The following is a 27,427-nucleotide window of genomic DNA, read 5'->3' as shown; positions in this document are numbered from 1 at the left end:
TTCAATCCTATTGCTTTGATAACGTCGCGACAGTGCGATTTGATTTCTTGTGCGCATACGCGCGTATGTGGAATTGAAGATTAAGTTTATCTCACTGTGTCTTTCTCTCCCGGTATTCAATTTGGTGGAAACGCTATCACAACGTGTTGGGGGTATCTTCTCAATAAGACGCGGGCTCCCGTATGTTCGTACAGTTTAACCATGAACTACGACTTTTGACAAAGTTCGAGTGTAAATCTCTAACACGAAGGGCTGATTATAACGAAACTGACAAAGACACCTGCGTCTAACACAGGAAATGTTGATTAAAGCCGGGAGGCTTTCCTTTGACGCGGAAGTTTCGAATTTAATCTCTATCCCTTGCGAGTGATCGAAGAGCTGTTTTCTACGCGTCAGTGACGCGTGAAATGACATTTTGATCCCAATTGCAAAATGACTAGCTAAAAGAAACTTTTTTTTATTTGTAAAGAGAATTGCGAGGGGAAGTTTGCTCCGATGTAATTAACATAATTTCCTCACAAGTTCTTATTTTCTTATTTTATAAATTTTTCAAGTTCTTATTTTAATAGTTGATATTTTAATAGTTGATCGTATTTCTTTTAATTTCTAGCAGTACTAGAATTCTATAATGGAAAATGCATTTGACAGAATATTGAAAAGTTAATTAAAATTATTGATGAATATTTTAATTTAACACATTAGAAGATAGCGAAACTCGCGTATTTTTCACTTTGTAGTGAAGAAACTGACGAATTTTTGTAAGGTTAAAAAAAATGGATAACGTTTTTTATTATAAATTAATGATCAATTTGTTTCCTACGTGGACGATAAAAAGCTGAAATAAAAAGAGAGGGTAAAGTGAAATTGGAAAATGAGGATAAAGTAAAATTGGAAATTTTCATTATTTTATCCTAACGACGTACTCGTTTGTATATATTTTACTCATTTTGCAATTCTAGGATTAAAGAAGGGTGCGAAATCGGAGTGAAACACAGCTAAAAAAGCGCGCTTTCCCGATAATTCATTAATCGTTTTCGAATCGCGTAGATGTCTCGTCGTCTTACATCGCTACATAAATAGCAATCATTAAATCGCATTACGTGTGCCCGGAATACGTTTACAGAGCAGAACGAGGGTCGTGGAAACTGGAGTAGGAGGAGGAGGAGGAAAGCCAACGAAATCTCAGGCTTTCGCGTTCCAGGCGCATCGCGTACGTGCCTGCACGTGCTCTTACCACTTGCAGTCGGATATTCCGGCGCAATTACTACACTATTTGACGGATTAAAGCGTCCCTTTCTACCCGTGCGAGATTTCGTCCGATATAATTGCATGCGTGGTATATGTGTGATTGTTTAATCATTCCGTATTGCGGATTATATCTTGGAAAACGTCACTAATTAATCATTCAATACCTGCTTACGCAATATTACGCTTATCAGCAACAATAAGCCGCATATCACGAACACAATATAACGTTAATATCTCGATAACGCAATTATCTCGTTAAATCGATATAATCCGGATCTCGAAAGTCTGCCGTGAAAAAAATTTCTAGATTATCGAGAGAAAAAGACAGAAATATACAAAATACCGGTATTTATATTTTTAATCTAACATGTACAGCTATTCGCGAAAGCATTTGGATGAATTATATTGGATTTATTCGGATGAATAAAACGATTATATTTGTATGTTATAATGATTTTATTAAATAATGTACGCATCTATAATCTGCCATTTTTTAAGTAGCTTTATAATACCGTTCTTAAAAACTTGTATATGAACAAACAATAACACCATTATTTTTGAAAAATTTATTTATTATACCATCAAATATTATGTAAAAAGACAAAAGATGTTTTGTCAAACATAAATACACTTGTATATTCTCTAACATCAGAAGTAATAAATTACAATTTCTAAATTGCATTTAGCCTAATAAAATTGACGAATAAAAATCTTATGCCCTTTTCCCTTTTGTACAGCATATACTCATGTATTATAATTGATCTGTTACAGATAGCAAAATTGTTCTCTTACACGTGGACCATGGGCCTCTTTCTATGCAAAGCAGTACATTATATGCAGAGCGTGTCGGCTATCTGCTCGGTCGTCACTCTCACCGCAATGTCGATCGAGAGGTAAGATTATTCGTATTGCTTTGCCCGTGCGAGAACTATTGGCGCCGATCGATTATGCATCGCGGTTATTATAATCGTATGTAAATCGCGGGCGGATCAGACGGACAGTAAACATCGATACTACCGCAAAAAGATCCGCAAGCATCCGAGGTAAAGGGAGGTAGCGCAATACTCATTCTCATAAAATATTGTGTCGTAACAATTCGCATAAATTATTCAAGCCGATAGCGCGTGCTTGATTTGAATCGATATATATATATATATATATCGGGTGCTGTTCTAAAATTGCATGCTTAATTTAAAAGCTCGCCGGGAGCACCGTGCATTAATCAGATGTGTGACGTTTTATTGTAGAAAAAAATTGAGAGCGATGACATAAATTTTAATAGGAAGCTTTTATGTGACAATGAAATGTGTTTATTAAACTGTTACTTTCTACAATAATAATTTTATTAGGTATTTCATCATATAAATAGATCTTGTCATCTTCAAGATTCGTAAAGTAACGTTTGTAACAGGAATTATATTCAATCAAAGAAAAAGTAAAAGATAAATACATAGCTGCTCTCTCTATCTCTCTTTTTTTCTCTACGCAACAACAAATATAATCAAATTACTGCGAGCAATATAGATAGTGGAAAATCCAGTGCGCGAATAAATTGTTATAAAAATACGAGAGGTACGATGCTTTGTAATGCAATGCTGTGCTGTGTTATCAAAGCGTAAAAACTAGGTTGTACAAATTTTTTGGCTGTCGAATCAAAGCTTTTTATTACTGGTGCCTTGTATTTCGCACTAATTCTTGGATATCATAATTTCAAGGTAATGCTGTGTAATGCAGAGGTTGAATTTCAATATTACATTACAACGCCCAGTTTCAATTAATTCTGCAGGATTACTGTGCATCTCATATTATTTGTATCGCACGTATAGTGCGACAATTCCATGTTATAGATATTGCTTTAAGTTTAATTTTTTTAAATGTTACTTTTAATTACTCACATATTAGTTACAGTTTGCAATTTATGGTATTTTATCTATATTACATGTATAATAATATACACATATATATTACATTTTGACTTGCTGATAGACTTTTGAAATACCGCATATATTATATTCATAAAGAGAAATTCAAATCTTTGCTAAATGTAATGCGCAGAATATACGTAATCTGAGTTGTAACGAATATTAAAATCCGTATATAGTAAAGAATATCTCATTTTTTTGGTCGCTATTTAATTTATTTCATAGCAATTTTTGTAATAATAATACTGTCTGAAGTAATACAATTTGAATTTTTATCGCGCGGGCGTCGTGAATTTTACCGTACAAACTGCGGCACATCGCGCACCGGTGTTTAAGAGCAGTTGTGCTCTTCGACCTTCTATCGAGAAGAACGCCAGAAGCGTACCCTTCCGATTGCCTGAGACGCGAGAGATCTCCTTTTATTTCGTTCCAATGGCGTATTCGCGCTGTATAACGATCCTTGCTCCTCTCCTTCTCTCGCGATTGAACCTTGCCGCGCACGATTGGGTGACGACAACGGGAAACACTTTGAAACTGAATATCCGCCATTAATCCGAGCACTTTACACCGTTCAACGGGGATCTAAGGGAACAACTAACGGAAATCACCCTGGATGTTTGTTCTTTCTCTCATTATCCCTGTACAACCGAAGGGCGGCGGGAAAGGATTTTCTACCGTTTTTCCTCGCGCCGTCTCGGATTCTAACGCGCGGCGTTCTCATCCCTCGAAGTTAAATGAGATTACGAGAATTCCGACTATCGGAGCACTGTCGGATATCCGGAGGAATTAATTATGCAGCTCTGTCTGGAACACAGTTGTTGCATTTCCGTGGAAGAGCCGCGGCGCGTGTAGTAATTACAGCAGGCGCCACGGTCGAGCTTCGAGCTACTTGGCGTCCAGCCAGGGATGACAGTCCCTTGATCCCTGCAAAAGGAAAGAATACAATCGTATTCTTTTTTCCAGACGTATCCAGGTCACTAGCTAATAACGTTGTAATCTAATAATGCTCATTTTTAAAGATTGTCTTAAGCTTCCAAGTGGAAATCGTATTACAAGATTCTTCAGTTGTTTCAATTTTTTTTAACTGTATTAATTTCTTCTTCCTTTTTTGTTCCTTTCGAAGACGCGATGAAAAAATTTCGAATTACGTGATGTAAAATGACGCCACTTAAAATAATTTAATTACAAAATCTCGAAAATATTTCGAGATAGAGAGAGCCGCAGTGATGTGAAACGCGCGAAGATTCGCTCAACCATTTTTCTCGTAATTAAAGCAGCTTTGTAAAATGAAACAGTAAGTTCGCACAATGTCATGACATGTTCAACCTAGTTTTATAAGTGTAGCGCATAAATTTGTTGATTGTCGGAAATACTCGTACACGATGCATCAAACCGATTTTGCAATTCACACTTTTCCGTTATGGCTTGCTATAAATTTGAGAAATTGTTATTTCTCCCTTACAGCTTTGTTTTGTGCTTGAACATAACAAGTTTAGATTTATTCGTAAGCTAGTCATAGAAAATATCTTGAATTATTCATCGTGACATTCCGATACATTTGCAACTAAGATTATGAAGAATTTTGTTTTATGATGTTTCGTCGATACCTCGGTTTTTTAATAACGATAAAATTGATTTTAAATTGAAAGCTTATTACCGAGTCAAATTTAGCGCTAAAATTAAAATTGCAGATTCCGAGTATACTATTATGAGTTGCTTCGAGCATCATCGGGTTATTAGCAGTAATTTTATTCTAGGGGCAATTTTCATTCGATATTTGCTTGTTAGGAATTTAATCCGCAGCGCATAATTACTAAACAAGCCGTTTAATACGAACTATCGATCTGTAAAATGTCAAAGCACTACAATCAGTCAGGTCGCACGTAAGCCGCTTAAATAAACCTAATTTGCCAGTGCAGCAATGGCCTAGCAAGCGCGATAAAATCAATAGTTGCATGATGCTACAATCAATGCATAGAAAATATCAGCATATACGACTTTATTAAATACCACAAAACACAATTATTCGTAGAATTTTAAAAAATTACAAAATAAACTACGGGTTCTTTTAATATATTTGTGCACATATAATTTCAAAATTGTTAAAACAATAGGCGCTCCTTTATTATATGACAAGATTATAATAAGATATGCACGAAGGCAGATGACGTATTACAATCTGGCTAACTAAGGAGTGCCTTGTCTGTAAATTTAAGCTTATATGTATTGAAGACCCGTAAAAGATCCGAGTTACTTCGTAAAATTTCACAAGAACTTTTTCGAATTTTATAACGCATTGGACGAACCGTATATTGTCGTTTCAGTCTTATATACTGATATTATTTCCCAAGTCAACGTGTTGCGAATACGTGCAGAGTATTTCTTATCGACCGTGCTTCCTTCCATTGGTGGAGAATTCATTGCATCAGTGAATAAGCAAAGACTATTTATATGTTTAAAATATTACCGTGATATTGGATTTACGTGTTCAGCATCGTACTAAACGGCTTTACAATTTTTTCGCGAAATTCATCAAAATGCGTTTCGAACAAATCTTAGCATACTTCCATAGATACGTCTTCTACATATCTAGTTTGTCTGAAATGCTTTTTGCATAATTTAAAAGTGGAAATTATGCAATGGAGGAGTGCTAAATTTGTCAAATTTGAATCATTACCGTCGAAATGATGATCGAGATATGTCATGTTATGCATGCTAACAAAGACACATTTGTACCGAATAGAAAACCTAATATTAAAACAAAAATTTAAAATATCCGTAAATAAATTAAAAGTTGCTTGTATTTTATGCTCTTTTTTTAAATACGATAAATACGTATTTTTTCATTTTCGAAGAATAGAAATTACAAAGATTAGAGAAGTGTGATGTTAATCATTGAGTCTGTAAATGACTGGAACGAGTATTGAAAATGTTGTGACACAACAAATGTTTATCGATCTTTCAAATAAAATAACTTCAATGTTCTTTTCTTCACGATAAAACAAACGGAAACTTGACCTAAACTCGACTGTAGTTTGGACCAAACAAGGAATGTTACTTTTGCCAAGTTTTAAAGCTCCCTTAACTCTTGATAAGACATGTGGAATCTTTTAAACTCCAACTCATGTTTGAATTTTGTTTCAGTTACTGTTTGTACAAAAAATAAATAAATAACTTAAGATATTAATTTTAGTGGAATAATTTATTTTTTATTTTTTATGGTTTTGAATATTTTAGATAAGAGTTTTGAATACTTTAGAGATACAAGTAATTAACATGATGTTCAAAAAATCATTCGGAAAAATCTAAAAATTATTTAATATCGTTAGTTGTTTGACTTTTTGCACATTATTCCAAAATATTCTCGAAAACTGAAAAAAATTCTCGTCGGAATGCGAAAACGTGACAAAACGCGAATGCGAACGATCAACAGCAATCTCGTGCGATCATAAAACGTGTACAATTTTGCGGATGATAAAAAATTCGAAAATAGTGACCCGTTCGTTTCATTTGACGCTTCATTTGACTCACTCGCCATTATTAGGTGCGCATTTGATTGGCGCGAACATCGGTTGCAGTGTGCAATTTGTATTCATGATGACGATAATACCGCTGCCGAAAACAAGGCACAAGGCGGCTGTTCAGTCTTCTCTTTGTTCCCGTTGCACGCGAATAAAAAGAAATCCGGCGGAAACGACGGACTCCACAGAATACGGTATAAATGCTTCGACCGATTTTCCGCCCTATTACGCGATTTGGTCTACCTACGCGCTTATTATATTTTTGTTCTTTTTTTCCACGTTACGATTCGACCTGTAAGACTTTCTACAAAGCCGCGACTTAACTTTTCTCAGGCTCTTATTTTGTATTTATATGCAGTTTTGCACGGGTGCTTTTTAGTGTTTATGACAGCTCTCGTAAGGTACGGCTTACAACGGAACATTACTGAGTCTGAAACCCTTGTTTTAATAAAACCTAAACATGATACTCTACTCTCTCCATATAGGGGTTATTATCCCTGGGGGTTGTTTATTATTTTTCCAAGCTTTTAAGTAGATTTTTTAATCAAGTTAGAGTCAATTTTTTCTGCGAGAATGTCAAGAGATTATTATCATTTACTGCAATTTCTTAATTATATCAACATTGTATATCTATAATTAAGGCTAAAAATTAAATTTTTGCTTATTTAAAAAATTAAATTAAAAATCAATATTCCTTAATTCAAAATTGAAGAATAGTTTTATCTGATTTATTTTCTAGTGCTTAGTTCAATAAATAATTCTTATTTTCAATAATTACTCGAAAATTACTCGAAAAGATATGTCGATATTCTCATTTAGAAACAATTAGCATTAAAATAGTCTGTTAGTAAAAATAGAAGAATTGAAATAAAATAGAGCAAGAAAAAAATAAAACTAGTCAATTTTGCAATGTTTTTAATAAAATTATTTTATTTTGTTTATTTTTGAGAGAAAAAATTGTTATACATTTTTGTGATAAAATTAGACATTTTTCTATTAAATATTGTTGAGATTATTTTGTAGAATTTTTTCTTTGTTTTGGATATAGCTATCTTAAATAAACTTATTACTTATTAATAGCAAATTTCTAAAGAAATTTGGCGAGTGTATACTTCCAAATATTTTCTTTGATTTCGTGATAAGACTGTATATACCATAATATAGTTGGAGGTTATAAAAATATGTTAAATATTCATGGTAGGAAATAGTTGGTTTTCCTCGAATTCCACTCCAGTCGTACAATTTCGTGATGCAATGATTATTTCGAGATAATCACTTTGACAAGAATATTAGAGCGACATGATTTCGCGAATGAAATGCTGTGCGGCTCAGTTTTTTCTGCTGTCTTCTCTGACTGAGTATTATTACATTTTCACACTGCAGGCATAATATGAAATATCTCAGATTAATATTTGCGACGCGTAAATGGCAATTCGTAAAAAATGTACCTCACCAGACGAAATAGAATATTTTAGATCTGGCCTAAATAACGGTGTGAAAATAAATGCAAAGAAATAATGCAAAATTAATATATAAAATTTTCTCAGAATTATTTCACAATTGTATTTTAATTAATTAATGATTAAATTGCTCGTTAACGGAGTTTTTAATAAAACCATGTATTTTATTTTATTGAATATTATCTTAATATCTCATTTTAACGGATTTTTATTAAAATACATTTTTACGTTTTATTTTTTGTTTTACCATTAATGGAGATTTTTAATAATTTTCCACTTTATTTTAAGACATATGCAATTAAATATTATTGTAGATATATATTGATTTTTTAAAGGATGCATGTTTTAAGCTGCTTAAAATAATTCTGGTAATGTTGTTTCAGGTATTACGCAATAGTGCATCCAATGAGAGCACAATATACTTGTACTATAAGCCAAGCTCGCAAGATCGTGATTATAACTTGGATCGCAGCGTTTCTATTGGGAATTCCGATGGTGTTTACACAGGTACGTGTATTTTCCGCCAAAATTAAAGTTGATTTTTCCTCAACAAAAATTTGATCGCTATTCTATCATTAATTTTTTCATTGAGTTGTGCCATAAATAACTTCCGCTTATATTTACTGCCGCGATGGAAGTTATTTATAACGCAATCTAATTAAATACAAGTCTAAGAAGGCAATTTATGAACGCAGCTTGAATATATAACGGCAAATTGTTAACTACAAGTATTGAAAAAAAATAGATACGGTTACGTAGTTTCAATTCTGAAATGAGATCGGGTCAGTAATCATCCCAAAAAAAATATCGGGGTAGTATTGTTGGATTCTGCCCTTTAATATTCGTATATTCGTATATTCGGTCGTTTCGATATATTTCGCAATACTCTCACACTCAATATATTCGCAATATTTTACTCTTATATACATGTGTGCGCGTGACATATGTACATGAAATACGAGAATGATACGCCCCGCAGTAATATGTCCGATAAAGATGATACGCCCAACTTCGCCCACTTAGTTTGAAAAAAAAACGCGGTTTATCTGAGCGTTAAAAAGATACGTTGCTAAGCCGAGATAATCGGCCGCGTAGCGGAAAATCGAGGGAATTCAACGTGATTGGATTTCCACCTGGCGGAAGCTTCCTCGGAGCTTGCAACACTTCTCAAGATAAGAAGCTTAATGTATCCTAATGCTCTGTTATCTGAATGTACAAGATATTTCAGAGTTCTCGATGTTATAATGTTAATAACGGTTATATTCACCCTTCTAGATTTAATGTTAAGAATTCACCTATTTAATCTAGAGTTATTTCATTTTAATTCAATTAAAGATTATCTCACGTAATATTATCTTGAGTCCAGGCACATTTAGCATTAAATATGAGTGCTGCTTGGATTTTTCTTTTGGAGATCTTTGAAGTCGTTGATTAAATAATTTGCAAAATTTATTTTTTACGCAAATTGAATTTGTGCGTTTGATTGAAAATTGTTTGCAAGATAAAAAACATTTTTTATGCCGAGCTATAAGCTAATTTCGATTTTCTCTTTATAATGAAAAATATTGATTCAATGGTTATGTAAGAGGATTTATTTGTGGCAACCTTTTCTCTTATTCTATAATATTCTCTTATTCTATAATATTACATATTTCTCGACGATATCGGAGATAAGCCGATTTTAATAATGACGTTAATCGGGACATAGAATTTAATTTCTTTCTCTCTTTCTTTTTCTCTCTTTACACAAGAGATTTATAAAAATGAACTAAAATTGTTATTTTATAAATATGTAATATTTTTGAATTGAAGTTAACCAGTGGATTGTTACGAGAAACTCGCAAAGGAGTAGATAAAGAGTTGAAATAAATGAAATTTTTACGTAGGTCTTTGACATAAAAGTTATGAGCTACCGAGAATAAAATGTGAAAGAAGAATGCAGTGCCCGAAACGAAAATGGTTTTTTATTCTTTGTAAAGCTTTAACCAAGCATTATTCATAAAGAGAAAAAATAAGCAATATGCTGTGTCGTAACGTTTGCTTTAAACGCAATTTTTTCTGCCTTAAGCAAGATAATAAACGAGACATCTTAATTTTCCTTATCTAAAGTATTTATCAAAAACTAATGAAGATTCCTTATCTAAAGTATTTATTAAAAACTAATGAAGATTTCTTATCGTTTGCTTTACCTCGAATCTGTGAAATAACCTTGTTTAAAGAGTTTGTTTTAATAATGGATTTTATGTCATTTTTTAAAATTTGGTTTCAAGTATTGTAAATAGTGATAATAGAAATATTTGGAAATTCGAGATTTACATTTCAAAATTCGTATTTCGAAAAGTCATTCTTTTCCTAATTTGAATTATATGACTTGTCACTCATTTTTAATTTTATAAAGGAAATCGTGAAAATAAAATAAATCCTTTCAATCTGTCATATTTTTCGAAAAACATCCAATTACGGTTTTCGTCGAATGCTGCTTCCAGCAGCCGTGCCCGAAGAGAGTCTTGTCGTAAAGAATTAATAAGGCGTGGGTGCGGGACGTTGATCCTTTTTACGGCGCTAGTGAGGTAAATGACGAGGGAGCGATAAAAAGCTCTCGCATATCGGCGAAATCTTATCGTCGGCATATGTAAATGCCTGTATAACGACTTAATAAACGTAGCTACGGGGCGGAGGGCAAGTTATCCGATACGAGAAACGTGTCTTTACACGCCTCGTTTATATCTCGAGGCACGTGGAGGAGGATGCCTCACATATCCTTTACTCACCTCTGTTTTCCAGACGCATAAAAAAGTCGGACTGAGATTGATCGCCTACTGGTGCGTTCGCGACTCTCAGGCTGGTCTCCTGTGGCGGGCTCACGAGGTCTATATGCTCGTTTTGGTCCTCGTGCTGCCGCTGATCGTCATGGCATTCTGCTATACAACCATTTGCTGGGAGATCTGGCGCGTTATGCAGCGCCGGTATCACATGACATCGCGACACGCGTAAGTCCGGAGACCATTTTTTTTCATCCTTTGTCTGAGCTTTGCTGATAAGTATTGAATACACTCATCTCGTATTTTCCACAAAAAATTCCGCTCGAAAAACAAATCCTTCAATTCTTACATCGTAAGGTTTATGATTCGCCAGCGACGGAGTCTTAAATTCAGAAAATATAGAAAGGTAATTAAATTTTTCTATTAAAAATATGTTGGCATACTTTGTTGTTTCTATCAATAGTAAAGAAGATAAATAGAGTAATATTGCTGAAAATATCAATTTTAAATTAATTAATAAAACCAATTTTAGAAATTGTATACAATCGGCTGCTGATTAAACTTATAATGAAAACGGATCATTAATTTTAATGTCATTATCTCGTAAAATGTGCAACAAATACGCGTGTTTTGATATTTAAGCGATTAAATTCTACTGCTTATTTCTGTTCAATAATCACCCTGAATCCGATTTGCGTCGGCTAGTAATTTATGTGTGACGTTCGTTATCGTATCGTGTGGATGCAGACGTGGTAATTCGCAAATGGGCGCATAAACTGTTATTTGCCTTTCACAGTAACAGCCCTAAAGCGATCGAAAAACGTGTTTCTCGTCCATCTGTATAAAATGTCGATTATCTCCTCGTGAACGTCAATCCCCGGACATTGTGGGCAAGCGGAAAAAGAGAAATGTCATTTTTTGACATTTGATGGACATTTCGCGGCGAGACGCGCCAGCGATTTAATATACATTGCAACTTGATAGTTGGATTTTTGGAAGCCCGTTGCAAATTCATATCGAGATCGATTGATAATAATACGAAGAAGCTCGTATTTCTATTTGTAACATATTTTACGCGTGTGTCGTTTTACAACCGTTGTAATAACGCGACTGTGATCCCTTTGCCATGATTGCTTGGGTAATGCGAGCGAAAAATGACAGGGCTTGCATTTCATGTTACCTTTAAATCCGTGCCGAGGAAATAGCACAATTTTATTTCTTCACGATCTGAATTTATTTCCGCAAGTAAACAGATGTCAATTTTGCCTTGTCTTTATTTTATTACCGCGGTTTATTACAATTCATTTAAATTATTTGCAAAGTTTTATGACGTTTACAAAAATATAGTTTGTTAATTATAACTGCACATCGCGTTCTGAGTGTGCGGAAAATCGTCGCAAAATATTAGATGAAATCTGGTTAAAATATTAAAAGGTATTAAAAACGAGACAGGAAGTTTTAATACAATTTTTTACTACGGTCTAATTACGTGGATAAAATATCATTTACTCTGTTTAAAGTAGCAAGTCGTGTATTTTTTTTTTTTTTTTTAATCAGAAATAGTTTTTTTTTAGAAATACCATAGAAAGACTCATGTGCTTAAATTCTCACGCTTGTTGTCATTACGTACATACACGCAGCGGTATTTGACTGAGGCAGGAAGCAAACTGTCGGTCACGGGTACAGTCGCATCGCCGATAGCGTTGCTTCTTTGGAAAGTGCAGCCCGCAGGCAATTCGCTTGAAATAGAGATCGAGGGCGATCGGGCAAATGTGATGCAGGAGTGCGCTTGCACTTTATAACTTGACTTGATTCGATTCACCGTCTTTCGCGTGAAATATCTTCACAAATGCGCGTCTTCAAGTAACTGCTTGACATATTTACGAATAGCTCGAGGAATCTTTTTGTTGATGATTGAAGAACTGTTATTTTTCGAGAAAGATTTAAATTGTATGATAAATTGAAGTTTATCTCTGAAGAAATTAGTTCTTTTAATATAATATTGCATAATATTTTGATTGCATATATTTTTTCTACTTTGCTGCTGAAAAAGAAAGAAATTGATTTAAGATTCTTTAAAGTCGAGCCTTTGAACTTGCTGGCAAAAATTAAAGGCGAACATATTAAATATAAATATTTAAAAGAAAGAATTCTTTTAAACTAATAATAATCTAGATTAATCGAGAAATGTGATAGACTTAAATTAGTTAGATGACTACTTACACATTTTTTATTAATTAAAATCAGAAAATTTCAAAGCGGAAAATTGAATATACATTTAATTTAAATATGTAAAGAAATGCATTTTAACTATTGATTGCCATCACTTCTAAGATATACTACATGTTACAATTAACTTTTATTAAATTAACGCCTATATTTGCATAAGAAGGTCGCTACTTCAAAATATTCTCCGACACAGAGTCTTAATATATCGACTAACTCAAAGAAATTCCTAGAGATAAAGTTGCTGTCATATGCAACATCAAAGAAAATTCCACGGAGTAGTGCTATAACGCAGTTACTGCATGCAATATTTTACCAAGATGAAAATTTCTATTTTCCATATGAAGCGCCTATTCCGGATATAAATTTAGCAATTTCTTTTGCAAGTGTTCCTTTGTATTTTGCAAGCACTCTTTCTAAATCTGTAAATAATTTTACGCAGTATATAATTTGACGGTGAAAATAAAAGAAACGCGACAAATGATGATTTCAGTTTATTGCCAAGAAAAATTATTATCGATTTTTCAGACAATTTGTGCGTAGGATGCTCTAAAATAAATAGATCAAATTTTAATCATGAATTTATCGACGTACCTACTTAGAATCAATATTATACCACTTTGTGCACATCACTTCTATAATTGCTCAAATATCTCGGTAATGTTTCCTAAAGCTTAGTGAATCCCTAATAATTGATTTATTTTTAATCCATCGATTTATGAACGTACACCTCATATTATGGCGCGCACAGAATTGGCGTACAATCAGAACGCGATCCGCTTTTCCTCCTAAAACAGAGTGGAGTTTTAATCTGTTTCAGATTAAATCCAAACAGCATGGATACAGAATCTATTCCCATGACGCAGCGGCAGAGTGGAAACGAACGCAGACCGCGTCGGGATGACAACGATGAAGAATCACGGACTATGAAGCAGGTTTGACTTAATCTCTCATTATTTCTCTTTTATGTAATTTGACTCGAAAACGATAACATTCGAAACTAATTAATAATTTGATCAATTTATAATTGAATTTGTTATATTATTTCTTAATAATTTGGTATTTATTAGTCATCTTGTATCATCAGTCATCTTGTATCATAGTCATCTAGTCATCTAGTCATCATGTCTGAAGGCGCGGAAATTTTAGAATTGTCTTAAAAATATTTCTCAACGATAAACACAATTAAATTAAATGGTGTTTCTTAAAGATCACACATCGTAATTGAGATTAAACTGGCGAGGACTAATATATCCCGAGCTCTGAATAGCTTCGCCTATACTGTTTGGCTATTTGAACCCGAGCTATATTGGTACACTGGTCGACTATATTGGAACATTCGCGCACCGCGGGTACATTGCGATGCGTATTGCTTCTCGTAAACGTCGAAAAACTGCTCTCACTACTCTATCCCGTATTGCCGAAAGGTGGTGAAAATGCTGGTGGCCGTCGTGGTGTTGTTCGCTATTTGCTGGGGCCCGATTCTCATTGACAACGTGCTGACCGCTTATGGCTACCTTCCGCGCATCAAAGACGGGCCGCACAAACACCTCAACACCGCGTTCCAGCTGATGGCTTACTTTAATAGGTATGACGGTTCGACTTTGAAATTAAACTCTTGGGTGTCGTTAATTTAAAACCGACCTACGACGGTCTTAGTTTTCACGTGATCGCGCGGCTTGCGGCTGCCTCCAGGGGATCGTTTGCAAGCTCGTATTATCAGTAGAAAAAGCACTTCGCTAGTCAGACGCCAGTTACGTTCCGCTAAATAAATTGTACAACGCATGACTTCGTTTAAAGTCTAAAGTATGAATATGGAATATAAAGTTCGAATACAAATGTGAAATATCAAATCGTTTCTTGATTGTGGCATTCATATTTATTATGCACTGAATTTGACGACAAATATTTTTAAATAATTTTGTTTCTGAATATCTTATTTGCTTTTCAAAACTTAAGCTTAAATATAGAATATCATTCAGAAATGAAAACACACATGAAAATTGCAAATTGTAAAACGTTTGATTGGCTTATTTTTCTTATTTAAGTTTTATAGTATTAATTCTGTAATATTAATTCTATAGTATTGATTAATTCTATAATATTAATTTTTATTTTTAAACGAATATTTTGTCGTGGCATTTTACTTTTGTATAAACGCAGGGATTATTAAAATTTATGAGAGTAGTTGAAAATCGCTGAGAGCCAAATTTGGTTTAAAATTTTAATAAAAATTAATGAATATATTAATATACATATCGATTTTACATCCATCAAATATAATATGATAAAATGACGCGAGACACTTTATAAAGCAACTTTACGATATAAAATATGTATGTAAACATAATATGAGAAGACAAACAATATTACCGAATCAATTCACGAAGTTATCGCTAGTACAAAGACTTACTTAGAAGTTAGAAATCTAAACATTCTATATTGTTATTCCATATTTATATCTCTTGTACTACTACTACTACTACTACTACTACTACTACTACTGCCATTGAATCATTTGCGGAACTATGCAGAGAGCACGAATTTCTTTTTTTAAATAATTTAATCAACAACATTTTTCGATGTTGTAACGCATGTAAAGAATGCGTGTCCATAGTTCTGCTTTGAAATGTGTCCATAGCTCTGCTTTGATACTGTAAATATTTTTACGAGAAATTCAAATATAAAAAAAAACTGCAATTTAGTAACGTATTAATCGAGCTGTTGGATGCGCTGTTTAATCTTTCGGATGAATAAATTTGATTTATAACAGCTATCTAGCTTATTCGTGTTTTACATACATATTTATAGATGCACGTTTCATATTGCGGGCATTATGGCACGGATATGATGTGTTTGCAATTGGAATGCAAATTTTAATTATTTCCGTATTGAACAGCGTATTAAACGCGACAAGGATACGTGCGGAATTTGCGCCGTTGCGCTTTTTTGTATCGCTGACTTTTTGCACTCCGCGATACAGATAGCTTTAACAGCTATCTTTGCAAATGCCGTGTGTCATTTTGTTAACAACCCCTGATTAGCTTAACAAGTCGTGATGTCGCCGGGCAACAACGTGAATGCAATAGATAAATTGCATACTATTGAAGTGATTCGGGTCGTTGCGGAAAACTATCGCATTCTCCGCCTCGTGTAGTTTTTTATCACAGTCTCTTAAAAAAGTGATATTACTTTTGCCTTTTAAAAAAATTAAATTATTACTCACCCAACGTAAAAAAAGCGACTGTTTTTTTCGCATGACTTTATTTTTTGCATAAAATTTTGTTATACATGTGATATTTTTTTGCAACCATTTACGTAGTTTTTATAATAAATTTTGTGTAAAATTTTTAGCAAAAAAAAATTTTTTTAAAGAGAAATAGACAGTTTATAGAGAAGGTTTATTATAAAAAATGCGATAAACTAGATTCTGCATTATACATAAATAAGTGAAAAGCAATTTAAATACGTGAAAAAATTATATTAAGATTCAAGACAAATCTTTCGAAATACAATTGCAAATACAGTACGCTTTTAGATGTTTAATAAATGTCACTTCATTTAAGTGGTTTTACTTTTAACAAAAAACTTATATTTTATAAAGAACTTTTCTACTGGCAAACTCTCTTTCTCCCTCTTCCGGAGAGTTTCTTTTCTTTCAGTAGTTTTTCAATATTGCAATATTGCAAATATCGGAAATTGCTGGGAATAGATGCAGTATGACGATGGGAAGGTTGGTTACGACGTAGAAATTTTTTCGCAAAAAAAGCAAATTAAGCAAGTTAATCGGTACGTAAAGCGTATTGAGGTGCAGTTGTATTATTTCGAGGAAGAGATAATACGAATTTAATATTTTTTTTATTTTGTAACAAAAATATAAATTTCAAATAACGTTTTACCGTTTGATTTGCGTTTTTACGTGTCGTATGTGCTCGCTGTGAAATAAACCTTTTGAAATATTAGTTTAAAATTACTTTTACGCGAAAGAGCTGCTTTTACATAAGCATATATTATTTTCTATTCGGCTGCCATTGCAAGCTTGACGCTGTATACCGATATATGGTGTATATCATCTGAAATTTTCAAGCTCGTAACTTCTGTTAATCGGATGGAAGGAAACCTCTATGGCGGAGTTTGGCAAGTTTCCCAAGTTTGACCTGTCTCTAGGACCCGGTTTTATACATGCAAATATCCCTCGTGTATACGCCCCTGGCAACGTACAACGTGAAAGTCCTTATTAATAGCAAGAAATGGATCTATCAACCTATCAGTGTCTCTGTTTATACTTGTACTTAATTACAAACAAGCTTTGATCTTACTCCTATACAAACTTTGAGAAAGCTTCTACTTAATGCAAGTCCTGGAATGTCAGTTTCTGATCCCCACGTCTAATTCTGCTCGTCTAATTTCTTTGCCGTTCTAAATGTCTTAAAGCTTCTACGGAAACCATGAAAATCCTTACATTAACTCCGGCGTACACGAATTTCACATACCCAAACGTATAAACTAGAGTAACTTGTTATAGTTAAATCGTAAACATAATTTTGTGTTTTATAGCTCGAACTTTTCGAACTTCTAATTCACTAAAGTATCTTGCGTATTTTTCGAAAGCAGTATTTAATTTCGATTAGCGACAAAAATGTTGAAAATTCGATTCTTTAAAGCTTTATTGTGTTCTAAAAGAAAGCATATTACGTTATTACGTTATTTATTTTTACAAAATATAAAATTGAAATATTATTAGATAATTCAATTTATATTCGACTTACATTTTAAATAACTTTCTGGATATACGAGAAAAGAAAAGGAGTATTTTTCCGAGCGCTCTCCTTTCACGCTTCGGAAATAGATATTGGTATCGCGCTTTTTCTTTTTTGTTATCGCGCTGGAAAAGTTGGTGGGCGGGATCCACTTCGGATAGAATAGCCGATACGGGATTTGCATCTGAAAAATGGCGACTGGTCAAAAGTGCATCCGCGCTTACGCATTCCAGATTTAAACTTCTGATTTTATTTCGCATTCCGATGTGACAGCGCGCGCGGCTGTATTACGAGCAGGTGTACAGTCGACGCGATGTCGACTGCGTTAGCCGCGCGATTTGTGCACTTGAGCCATCGGCGATTATCGCGCCTTTCGATCCGATCACCACATCGAACGTGCCTTTAATCCGCGGCATTGCTTTTGCAGCTGCATAAACCCGATAGTTTATGGGTTTATGTCGAAACACTTCAGGGAGAGCTTTCTGTCGGCTGCCTGCGGCGGATGGTGGATTTGCTGCTCCAGAAGAGGCTACCGATCGTCTGTGACAAGGCACCCCAGCCTCAGCCAGACTAGAACAACCAGCGTGAGGTAGGTCGCGCCCGTTGCTCGTTACGTCGATAGCGCTCTCGTTGATGTCGCCGGGGTGGAGAGGGGGAGAGTTACGAAATGCGCATATCGATCTCGCGAAATATCTCTTTCTTTATGTCGATTCATAAAAATGATGGAGCGTCAGCAATCTTCTCAGCGGCAGTTTAAAAGGTTGATCGTAATCTTCTCGTAATGTCCTTAAAAAGTTCCGTCATAATTCCCGCGCGAAACGCTTTTTTAATTTAATATAACGGGTTTCGCGTGGGAAAATATTTTTATTAAAAAAAAAAAAAGTTTTACTCCGGAGTCATTTATAGTTTGCACAAATCGGGACTTTTGCAAAATGGCGCGAGTGCGTTTGTGGAGTAGTTTATACACAATTTGCGTCCGGCAGCGTGCTAATTTGAAATGCGCGATTTCATTCCTGTTAAAATAAACTACGAATTACCAACGCTTGACGAACGATTGCAAGTGGCTGGTGGTGAACATAAAATCTTTCAATGAAAGCAACGAAAGCTGCACGTTCCGTAGAGAAAAGCTTTTGTGCGGTACCAGTGGCTTTTATAGCAGTTAGAGAATTATGATGGAAAATATAGATTGTGTGCTTTTATGGCGAGAAGTATACGCTGAAAGACGATTTCGCATCGGCTTTTATAGATCCTTGGCTTTTAGAATATAAAATATAAAATCGGCTTCTCTTCCCCACAAAAACGGATTTTTTTTTTTTTAACAAAAAAGATAAGAATGGAAGAATATCCTCTGGAATACATCTTCCTTACTGATATGTGCTTTAAAAGTTTTGCATCAACTTTCACGTTCGCCATTGAATTTCGAGACCGTTTGCCCATCAGCAAAGATTTCGGCTATTCACCGGTGCGCGGTTTTGCAACTTGAAAATTTTCAACATTAACTTAAGCTAAGATTCGGTCAGAGTAAAGTCTGCTCCGTTTCTGCATGCATGATTCAGGTGGATTCGAAACTCCTTCCGAGAGTCGAAGTCTCGAAACTCGACCGATCTGCATCCCGTAGTGTATCCGTGAGGGCGCGCAGCCAGGTCGACTCTGACAGCCAGGGACCCCGAAAGCCCGTGCGAATGTCCGGCTAGAGTAGACGAATGGAGAGCACAAATTGATCGAGGTAAACTAAACAGTCAGTCAAACGTCGCCATTCATCTCGCATATTCACATTCTGACGTAACCATTCCGGTTCGCCGCTTTATTAATCTGTCGCAGCGGATTTTTTTCTTGTATCTGACTCCGCGGCCGATCGAAAGGTCGAATCGAGTTTCTTTTAGTTGTAGTAGCGTCCTGGAAGCATGGAGGAATTTTTAGTAGAATCATACGTTTGCTTCCGGGTGTTATTGCGAGAAAAGACGCCGTTCAATATTTATGAAAAGAAATGGAATATTTTAAGAGCATCTTGCGCGAAATTGTAGTAGAAGATCGCAAGTATATCAGGAGATTTTTACTTTTTAAAGAGGAGATTTTCAAGAGAAGAGATCTAGAATTTAAATGATTTTTAATATAAATTTTACGTATAAAATTATTTTCAATCATTTTTTAATAAGTTAGATAAGTACATGTTTATAATAATTTAATTTCGGGGTTGATACTTGAGTGCACAATAAAATAATTATATTTATAACATTTCTGTTTGTCATAAAAATTTTGCATATTAATTTAAGCTATTAACTGAAATAATTGCACATGTAGAAGCACTAATCTATTTCATTTCATTTTATTACAGTTTTTTTTCATGCTACTAATAGAAATATATCCAAATTAACAATATATTTTTTAATTATCTCGCTTCTGTTTTTCAAAAGCGTATTAATTATCTAATTTTATGTCCAACTAATTTTATTGGATTTTTTTGCACAAGTATTATTCGTTTTAAATATCAGTTTAATTTTTTATTTTCTAAACCGTACAAAAGAAACGCAAAAGTCCAATCCATTTTTTTAATTTGGCTTTTCGATTTGACATCGCAGCACCGTGAATAAAGGGAAATCCACATATTTGTAAATTGCGAATGACCGCAGTTGACCAATTTAATGGCGACAGACGAGCCGTGTCGCGCCCACGTTTCGACAACAAAAATAAATTCGCAGAAACAATTGTGACGATGTTTATCAAAATCTAATCAAAACGTCAAAATTTATTAAAAATCTATTAATTATTTCCGTGTTTGACGCATTTATTTATTTTTAAATATTTCAAGTATTCAATATCAATAATATACTATATATAACGGCTTTGAGCCATCGCGCGTTGTGCGAAATAAATTAATTTTATAACAAAAAGAGTAGCTTGGCTATTCGCGTCCTGATATTTTTTCTCGTTTTTTCTTCTTTCCTTATTTAATTTGTACATTCTGATTCTCCGTTGTGAGATTAATGTACTTAATTTTCGTACACTCTAAGTATCTCAATTTGACGTCAGTCTAATGTCTCTTTATAGAAAAATTAATTTACTTCGCACCAATAACCGTGTTTGGCTCGAAACCATTATACATATATTATTAATATTATCATATCGAGTCTCATTTCAAGTATTTAAAGCACTTTTACGCGTATATTGAAAATATTCGTCCAAATGAATTAAATTTCAATATCTTTTTTATAGCGAGATTTCAATGAAACTTTATATATCGAGAAATATATATAACAGAGATCAAAGTATTATAAACACAGAATGTACAAAATGTTTCTCTTACGAATGTTTCCGATCTCATAATCTTTATATTTGGTATTTTAATTTTACATCACGAAACTTTGAACAAAGAAACATTCATGCATTTGTAAATTACGTGTGCATTTCTGCATAGCAGCAAAAAGCGAAATTTGTACAAAGAATCGGAACGATGCTTTTTAACAAATAACTAAATGTTATAGTAGCTTTGAAGAATTTTATAGCTGATAATTATTTATTTCTTAATTATTAGTAGATTTTGCTTATCAAAATTTTAATTCTTAAAATTTAGATTAAGATATTTAATATTGATATTAATATTGATACTGTTATATGTGTTTTTGAAGATATTTAATATTGAAAATAAAAAAGCTGTAAAAATATTTGCGGATTTAAAAAAATGTAACTTTTTTGCTTGTATTTTTTATACTTTGATTATTGCGCCATTAGTCATTATAACATTCTGAAAATAATCTTTTAATCGAACTTTAATTTAGTAATTTACGGTATCAATTTACCACCGCGAATAACAATTGCTGCAAATGATAATTGACTTTTGTGGTTCATAATGATTATAAACGAAATCAAAGAGGGTTATTTGCTAATTACACACCTATTTTCCATAATGCTAATCATATTGCTTAACGATTTTCGCGTTCAGTAAATATTTCAATGTTGTTTTTGCGTTATTCGTTTATCCGTAATATTTTATGTTACATCTTGCAGGTAAAAATATGCGAGCGTATTTAATACAAATGCGATTTATTGATATTTACATTTTGTGGCTCTGTTATAAGACGGCTCGCAGAAAATTTCGGCATTATGGAATGTGATTTTATTGCAAGACATAAGTAGTACACTCGACTCTAGTACCTATCAACGTTTTGATACACGAAGAGAATAATATTATACACATTTTGTGACGTATTTGGATTATTTTTAAGCTCTCTCCGGTGATATTCAGCTCTTCTGAAGTCTTTGGCGCATGATGTATGCATCTCGTTTCACAAATCCGCGGAGAAAAATATCACAAGGAAAAACATTTGGAGATTTCGGGTTCACTTCACAAATCCTCCTACAGTTCGAGCAGAGAAACTTCTGCAATAATTTTATAATCTTCCCATCCCCTCGTATTTCATCAGAAATGTTATCGCAAAGATATTTATTTACATTATTCGAATTCAGGTAATTATTGCACTTATTGAACGATTTCAGTTAGTTCATTTTAGGGACTAAAAAATTATAAGTAAAAAGAACGATAAAATTGTGTGGATCGATTGAAAAATTAGATAAATCAATTTTGCTGAATAAAAATTTTTGATCAAAAGAGAGGAATTAAAATAAGATCAGTCTTGATCTTCTTTCAGAAATGAATTTAGACGATCTTGCACTTTTGATTTTAAAAATTCACAATTTTTTTTTTCATGGAATGAAAAATCAAATGGATAGATTGCCACGGATCAATCTGCGAGTCATCTGCTTTGCGAAGCACGCTCCGCACCGGTGCGTGACGGGCGGCGTAGCGTTCGCTCAGTCAGATTTGCTCTCGTTGAAATGTAATCCGGATGTCTCTCGCGACTTACTCTCTCTTCAAGCTCCGTCAGATAATGAAATTCCATCGCCACGTGTCTTACCCGACCTCTTTCGCTTGTTATTTGCCATCTCTCTCCGTCTGCTTTCAGATGGACTTGATTCTTTCTTCATCCCTGGACGTCGAGGGAGGTCTCTATTAGATAGGAGACTTTCGACAGGGAGACGCGAATCAAGTCGAGAGAGGTCGCGATTGTGGGATTTGCCGAAGTGAGATGCCGCCCTGCGACCTTCCAGCCGCCTACGAGGACTGTTTCGAGACGAGCGGAGTGAGTGACACGCTTTAAGTGACACAGAAGCTTTGGTGAATCGACGGCGGCTCTGCGAGACTCGTTCAGGCTTTTGTCTCGCGGTCAATGCAAGTTCCTGTGAAATAGGCTCATGATTTATTTATTTATCCTCGTCGTGCCACGTCTCGACAGCATTATTGCTCATACATCCCAGTGAGCGGCGTCCATAGTTGGACAAATTCGGACAATTTGGACATTAAACCAATCACGATAAGGTAGGTGGATAAGAATCAAAGGGCGCTTAGATTAGGCGTGGACAATCCGCGCCGTGGACACGCCAGGGTAGCTAAACTATAAATCTCACATAAATGTATCCTGGATTTAAAAATTTAGCGAGGATGTCTCGCCAATTAAATTGTTGATAAGCGAGAAAGACAAATCGGTTAGTTTGCGGAGTTCTTCTCGCGTCGATGTATTGATTAATGTATTTTGAACGTTGACATGTGTCTCTTTAATTCACAGCACTCTCTGTGCTTAAGAATAAGATAAGAATAAAATAAGAAATAGGAATGAAACACTCTCGCCGTTCGCTTTGGCGCGAGACGCGCTGTCTGATTCTGAGACTCTGTTTATTCCGTGTAATGCGTGTACTACCTCAGGAAAAACTCGGAGCTGGGCAGCGCATATTTAGCTGCGAACACGCCGGTGCGATTTCCATTCAATATTTATACTGAGTATCTCAGAGAAAATTCAAAGTCCAATAGTTGTATTGTATCGGTAAAATGCGCAGTGAGAAATACGGACCAAAGTAAGTGCATCGGGAAAACTCGATGAATATTTAAGAATGTTTCGGAAACAGCTCGATACGTTTCGCTCGAAGTATTAGATGCAGAATATATTGCAGCCGATAATCAAGTATGCATTGTTTAGGAAACATTTGCGAAATATTTGGTGGAATACTTCTCAACAGTTTCTGCACTGTGAGAGGAGTTTGTGAAAGCTGCTGCTTATTGATAAAATATTTGCGTGTATTTATGTATCATTTCTGTAGATCAACAATTCAAAGTTTAAAGCCACGGTGATGACTATAAATTTATTATAGATATACTTGCAAAGATGTATCATTCAAGACTCCGAGCCACGTGCTTTCGAGGATATATGAGGCTTCTCGCATCATAATTGCGTAGTTAGATTAATTAACTTCAGCGAGTCAATGCTAAAAAAACTCGCCAGCAACCTTTAGATGAGTAATTTCTATTTGTTACTCAAAATATTGCATTTTCTCTCTCTTTTTTTTTTTTTTTTTTGCGCTTTTATGCTTTTCAATCCTTAATATGGCTATGAATCTATCTTGTAGTAATAATAATGATACAAGTTGATATATTAAAAGACTTTCTCATATGTGTATGATTCTAAGCGGAGCCGTGAAACGCGGTGCTCGCATCGATAGTCGTATAAAAAAAAACTGGGGAAACTAAGTCGCTAATCAATGTATAGAGGATTATCTGAACATTTTAGATTTGGCGAACATGATAACACGTAGTTCTGGCGCCCGATTCTGTGCCCACCGAGGAGATAATGCTGTGAGTGCCATAAGGCTAGTGTAAACAAGTTTCGGAACTTGAACAAGAAAAAAAATGTAACTAAAAGCACACGATCATTTAATGACACTTGTGACACATTATCTTGTCGCGTGACAGAATTAAAATCAGTGTTTGCGCAGTGTGTAACAGCTTTCATCGTTGTATCTACGTGTTTGGACAAAATGATGAAAACGAAAATCTATATATATATACAGGGTGCGTCAGCTAAATCCGGACAAAATTAAATTAGAATTCCTTGCTACGTGTGAATTTAGGAACAAATGATTGTTAATGTTCGCGTTAGTCAAATGTTTGTGTAAAACGTGTATAACCTTTAAAATGTCCGAGTTAATAAAATCAAGTGCGGAATACAATCGAAGAGCGGCGATAATTGAAGCGCTTCGCGCCGGACGTTTAGGAAGGAGGTTTACCTCCGGATTTTGAGGATTGTAATAAAGCCATGGATGGAAACTACGGCCTCCGGGAGGCCGTACATTGTTCAACAAGACGGTGCACCGGCTCACACAAGCCATTTAGTGCAAAATTGGCTTAACGATAACGTGGATGCGTTTTGGTCCAAGGAATTTTGGCCTCCTAATAGTCCGGATTTAAACCCCCTAGATTATTATGTTTGGGGCGTTATTGAAAGAGTGTCTAACAAGTCCAGGCACCCCAATGTGGCAACTCTTCAAGCCGCTATTGAAGCAGCATTCGTTGATTTAGACAAGGAGCAGTTGAAGAGAGCGTGCTCGCGCTTCAGGCAAAGGATTGAAGCGGTGATCGCAGCAAACGGGGGTTATATAGAATAATTGTATTCAGAGAGGATCCCTTAAGCAACGTACAAAAAAATATTTCATAATTTCAAGTTTTTTCTGAGTCTAAAGAGTGTTTTAATAAACAATTTGTTTTGTCCGGATTTAGCTGACGCACCCTGTATATATATATATATACATACATATATATAGATAACGTGCGCCAACACGTTGTTGTTGGCTTTATTCTCGTAATTTTAAGGAAATACACACACAAATGCGTTATTGAAGTACGCATTTGAACAGGAGCTTACGCTTTCAATAATTTTTTATTATATACTAAAATATTTTTACACACATACTGAAATTTTTAAAATATTATTTAAAGAATTAATTATAATTTCATTCATAATTTCTCTGACATTGCCATACTATTTTCAATTCAACATCTGTGCCAAGGATTCTATTTTGAACCGCCTAACAGACTGATTAAGCAACGCAGCAGAAGTAATTTAATTGTGAAAGCCATTGAACGGCAATGTATTAATAACTTTATTTCGGAGTATTGTGCGTATTTGTTGTATTTGATGTATTAATAATTTGATGTATTGATAAAATGATGACCAGTCCGTCGATGACAAACCACAATGAAATACGTAAAGCTACTCTCGTATCGATTTTCTACTGCCGAGAATCGCAATTAATCGCAAAATTATACAAATATTCTTTACAGACGAGGATAAAAAAAATCCAGGAACTTTCCCAACTTTTAGTGCATATGAATTTTTCATACGAATTTTTCGAACGAATTATGAATTTTCATCACCGAGTATATATCTTTACTCTGTGGTGAAAAAAAAACTTAATTCGAAGTTTCAACGAAATTTTTTGGAAATTCTTGAAGTTCACTGCAATATAATCTCATTTTAGGGCACATCGCTGGGGTATTTTAATTATAACTTTGAAAATTATCGAAGCACTACATTTCAGCTATAATGCATCACTACATGGAGAAAATGTTATATCAAAAATTACTATGATTCGGCAGTAGCCGCGGACTGTAAGAGGAATTATAAGTTTAAATACTCTGGCTATTATGTGAAAAATATAGTAAAAATTTTTATAATTCCTTTATAATGCGCGGCTACTGCTGTATATCATTTTTGAATTAAAATTTTCTCCGTATGAGTCTAACATTGAAGAAGTCACGATTTGTGGCGAAATAGATCTGCATGCACTTTAAAATTCGACTCTAATAATATTACGTAAGTTTTGTTTTGTCTTTTACATCACACTTTTCGATTTTCTTAATTGGACAATAGATATCTTTACAACGCGCGCCCTCGGTAATGGAAGGTCGATTTTTGCATATGTACAGTAATTATATTAATTAAATATATGCAGCGAAGAGTTTTATATTTTTCACAGGAACGCGCGGGTGATCTTGACGCGCATATTAATTTATTCTATGTCATACAAAGTAATAGCGAGTACAAATTGTATAATACATATGATTAGACGATGATGTTGTAAACGGCTTTAAATGTTGATGTACGTACTAGTCAACTTCTTTTAGGGCGACACTATTTAGATCACGTCCGAAAAAACTGGTATTAAATAAAAATGCTGAACGCTCCTTCCTCTCTTTCTCTCTCTCGAATTAATTAGAAAATCCCTGCTCTCCATTATATATTCCGTTCCATCCTTACGGGAGGACTATCTGTGTTCCCTGCATACGTTACACGTTTATCCACCACAACATAGTTATTCGCATAGTTGCTTATTCTGACCGTTCAACAATGTCTCACCTCGAGTTATGCCGATAATGAGGATTACCGGCCAATCGGGCGCATCGCCCCAAATATTCAATGATCGAATGTATAATTAATTAACCGGGGAATTCATCGGTATTTATATGCAGGATTTATGCCGCGCGCTGACTATCGTACATTCGCATTATGACGCCGCGCGGAACAATCAAACGGATTGGATGCGCGTTATGATTATTCATGCGTCGCACACATTCCGCACACGTAAGCTAATAGCGTATGTTTGCGTGCGCCACACGTTTAATTATGCGACGTAACGGAAAGC

At 34.5% G+C, this 27,427-nt stretch overlaps 1 protein-coding gene across 7 annotated transcripts in view; it reads left to right on the top strand.

Moving 5' to 3' along the window:
* The window catches only part of LOC105672712 (QRFP-like peptide receptor), an 85,479-nt gene extending 58,510 nt beyond the window's left edge, over positions 1 to 26,969 (top strand). For 6 of the 7 annotated variants that reach the window (XM_012367821.2, XM_012367818.2, XM_012367822.2 and 3 more), the window contains 8 exons: positions 2,020 to 2,141; positions 8,535 to 8,658; positions 10,936 to 11,141; positions 13,960 to 14,074; positions 14,567 to 14,727; positions 18,327 to 18,488; positions 19,456 to 19,625; positions 22,861 to 26,969. In XM_012367821.2, coding sequence (XP_012223244.1) covers positions 2,020 to 2,141; positions 8,535 to 8,658; positions 10,936 to 11,141; positions 13,960 to 14,074; positions 14,567 to 14,727; positions 18,327 to 18,488; positions 19,456 to 19,528 — 963 coding nt within the window. In that variant the 3' untranslated portion in view covers positions 19,529 to 19,625; positions 22,861 to 26,969. The remainder of the gene's footprint in view (positions 1 to 2,019; positions 2,142 to 8,534; positions 8,659 to 10,935; positions 11,142 to 13,959; positions 14,075 to 14,566; positions 14,728 to 18,326; positions 18,489 to 19,455; positions 19,626 to 22,860) is intronic. The other variant, XM_012367823.2, reaches the window with a different exon arrangement.
* Positions 26,970 to 27,427: the final 458 nt, after the last annotated feature.

This window comes from Linepithema humile, chromosome 3, assembly GCF_040581485.1.
Source record: "Linepithema humile isolate Giens D197 chromosome 3, Lhum_UNIL_v1.0, whole genome shotgun sequence".
In the NCBI taxonomy this organism is placed as follows: domain Eukaryota; kingdom Metazoa; phylum Arthropoda; class Insecta; order Hymenoptera; family Formicidae; genus Linepithema; species Linepithema humile.
Note: the sequence above shows the minus strand (reverse complement) of the source record. Positions and strands in the feature narration are given on the sequence as shown.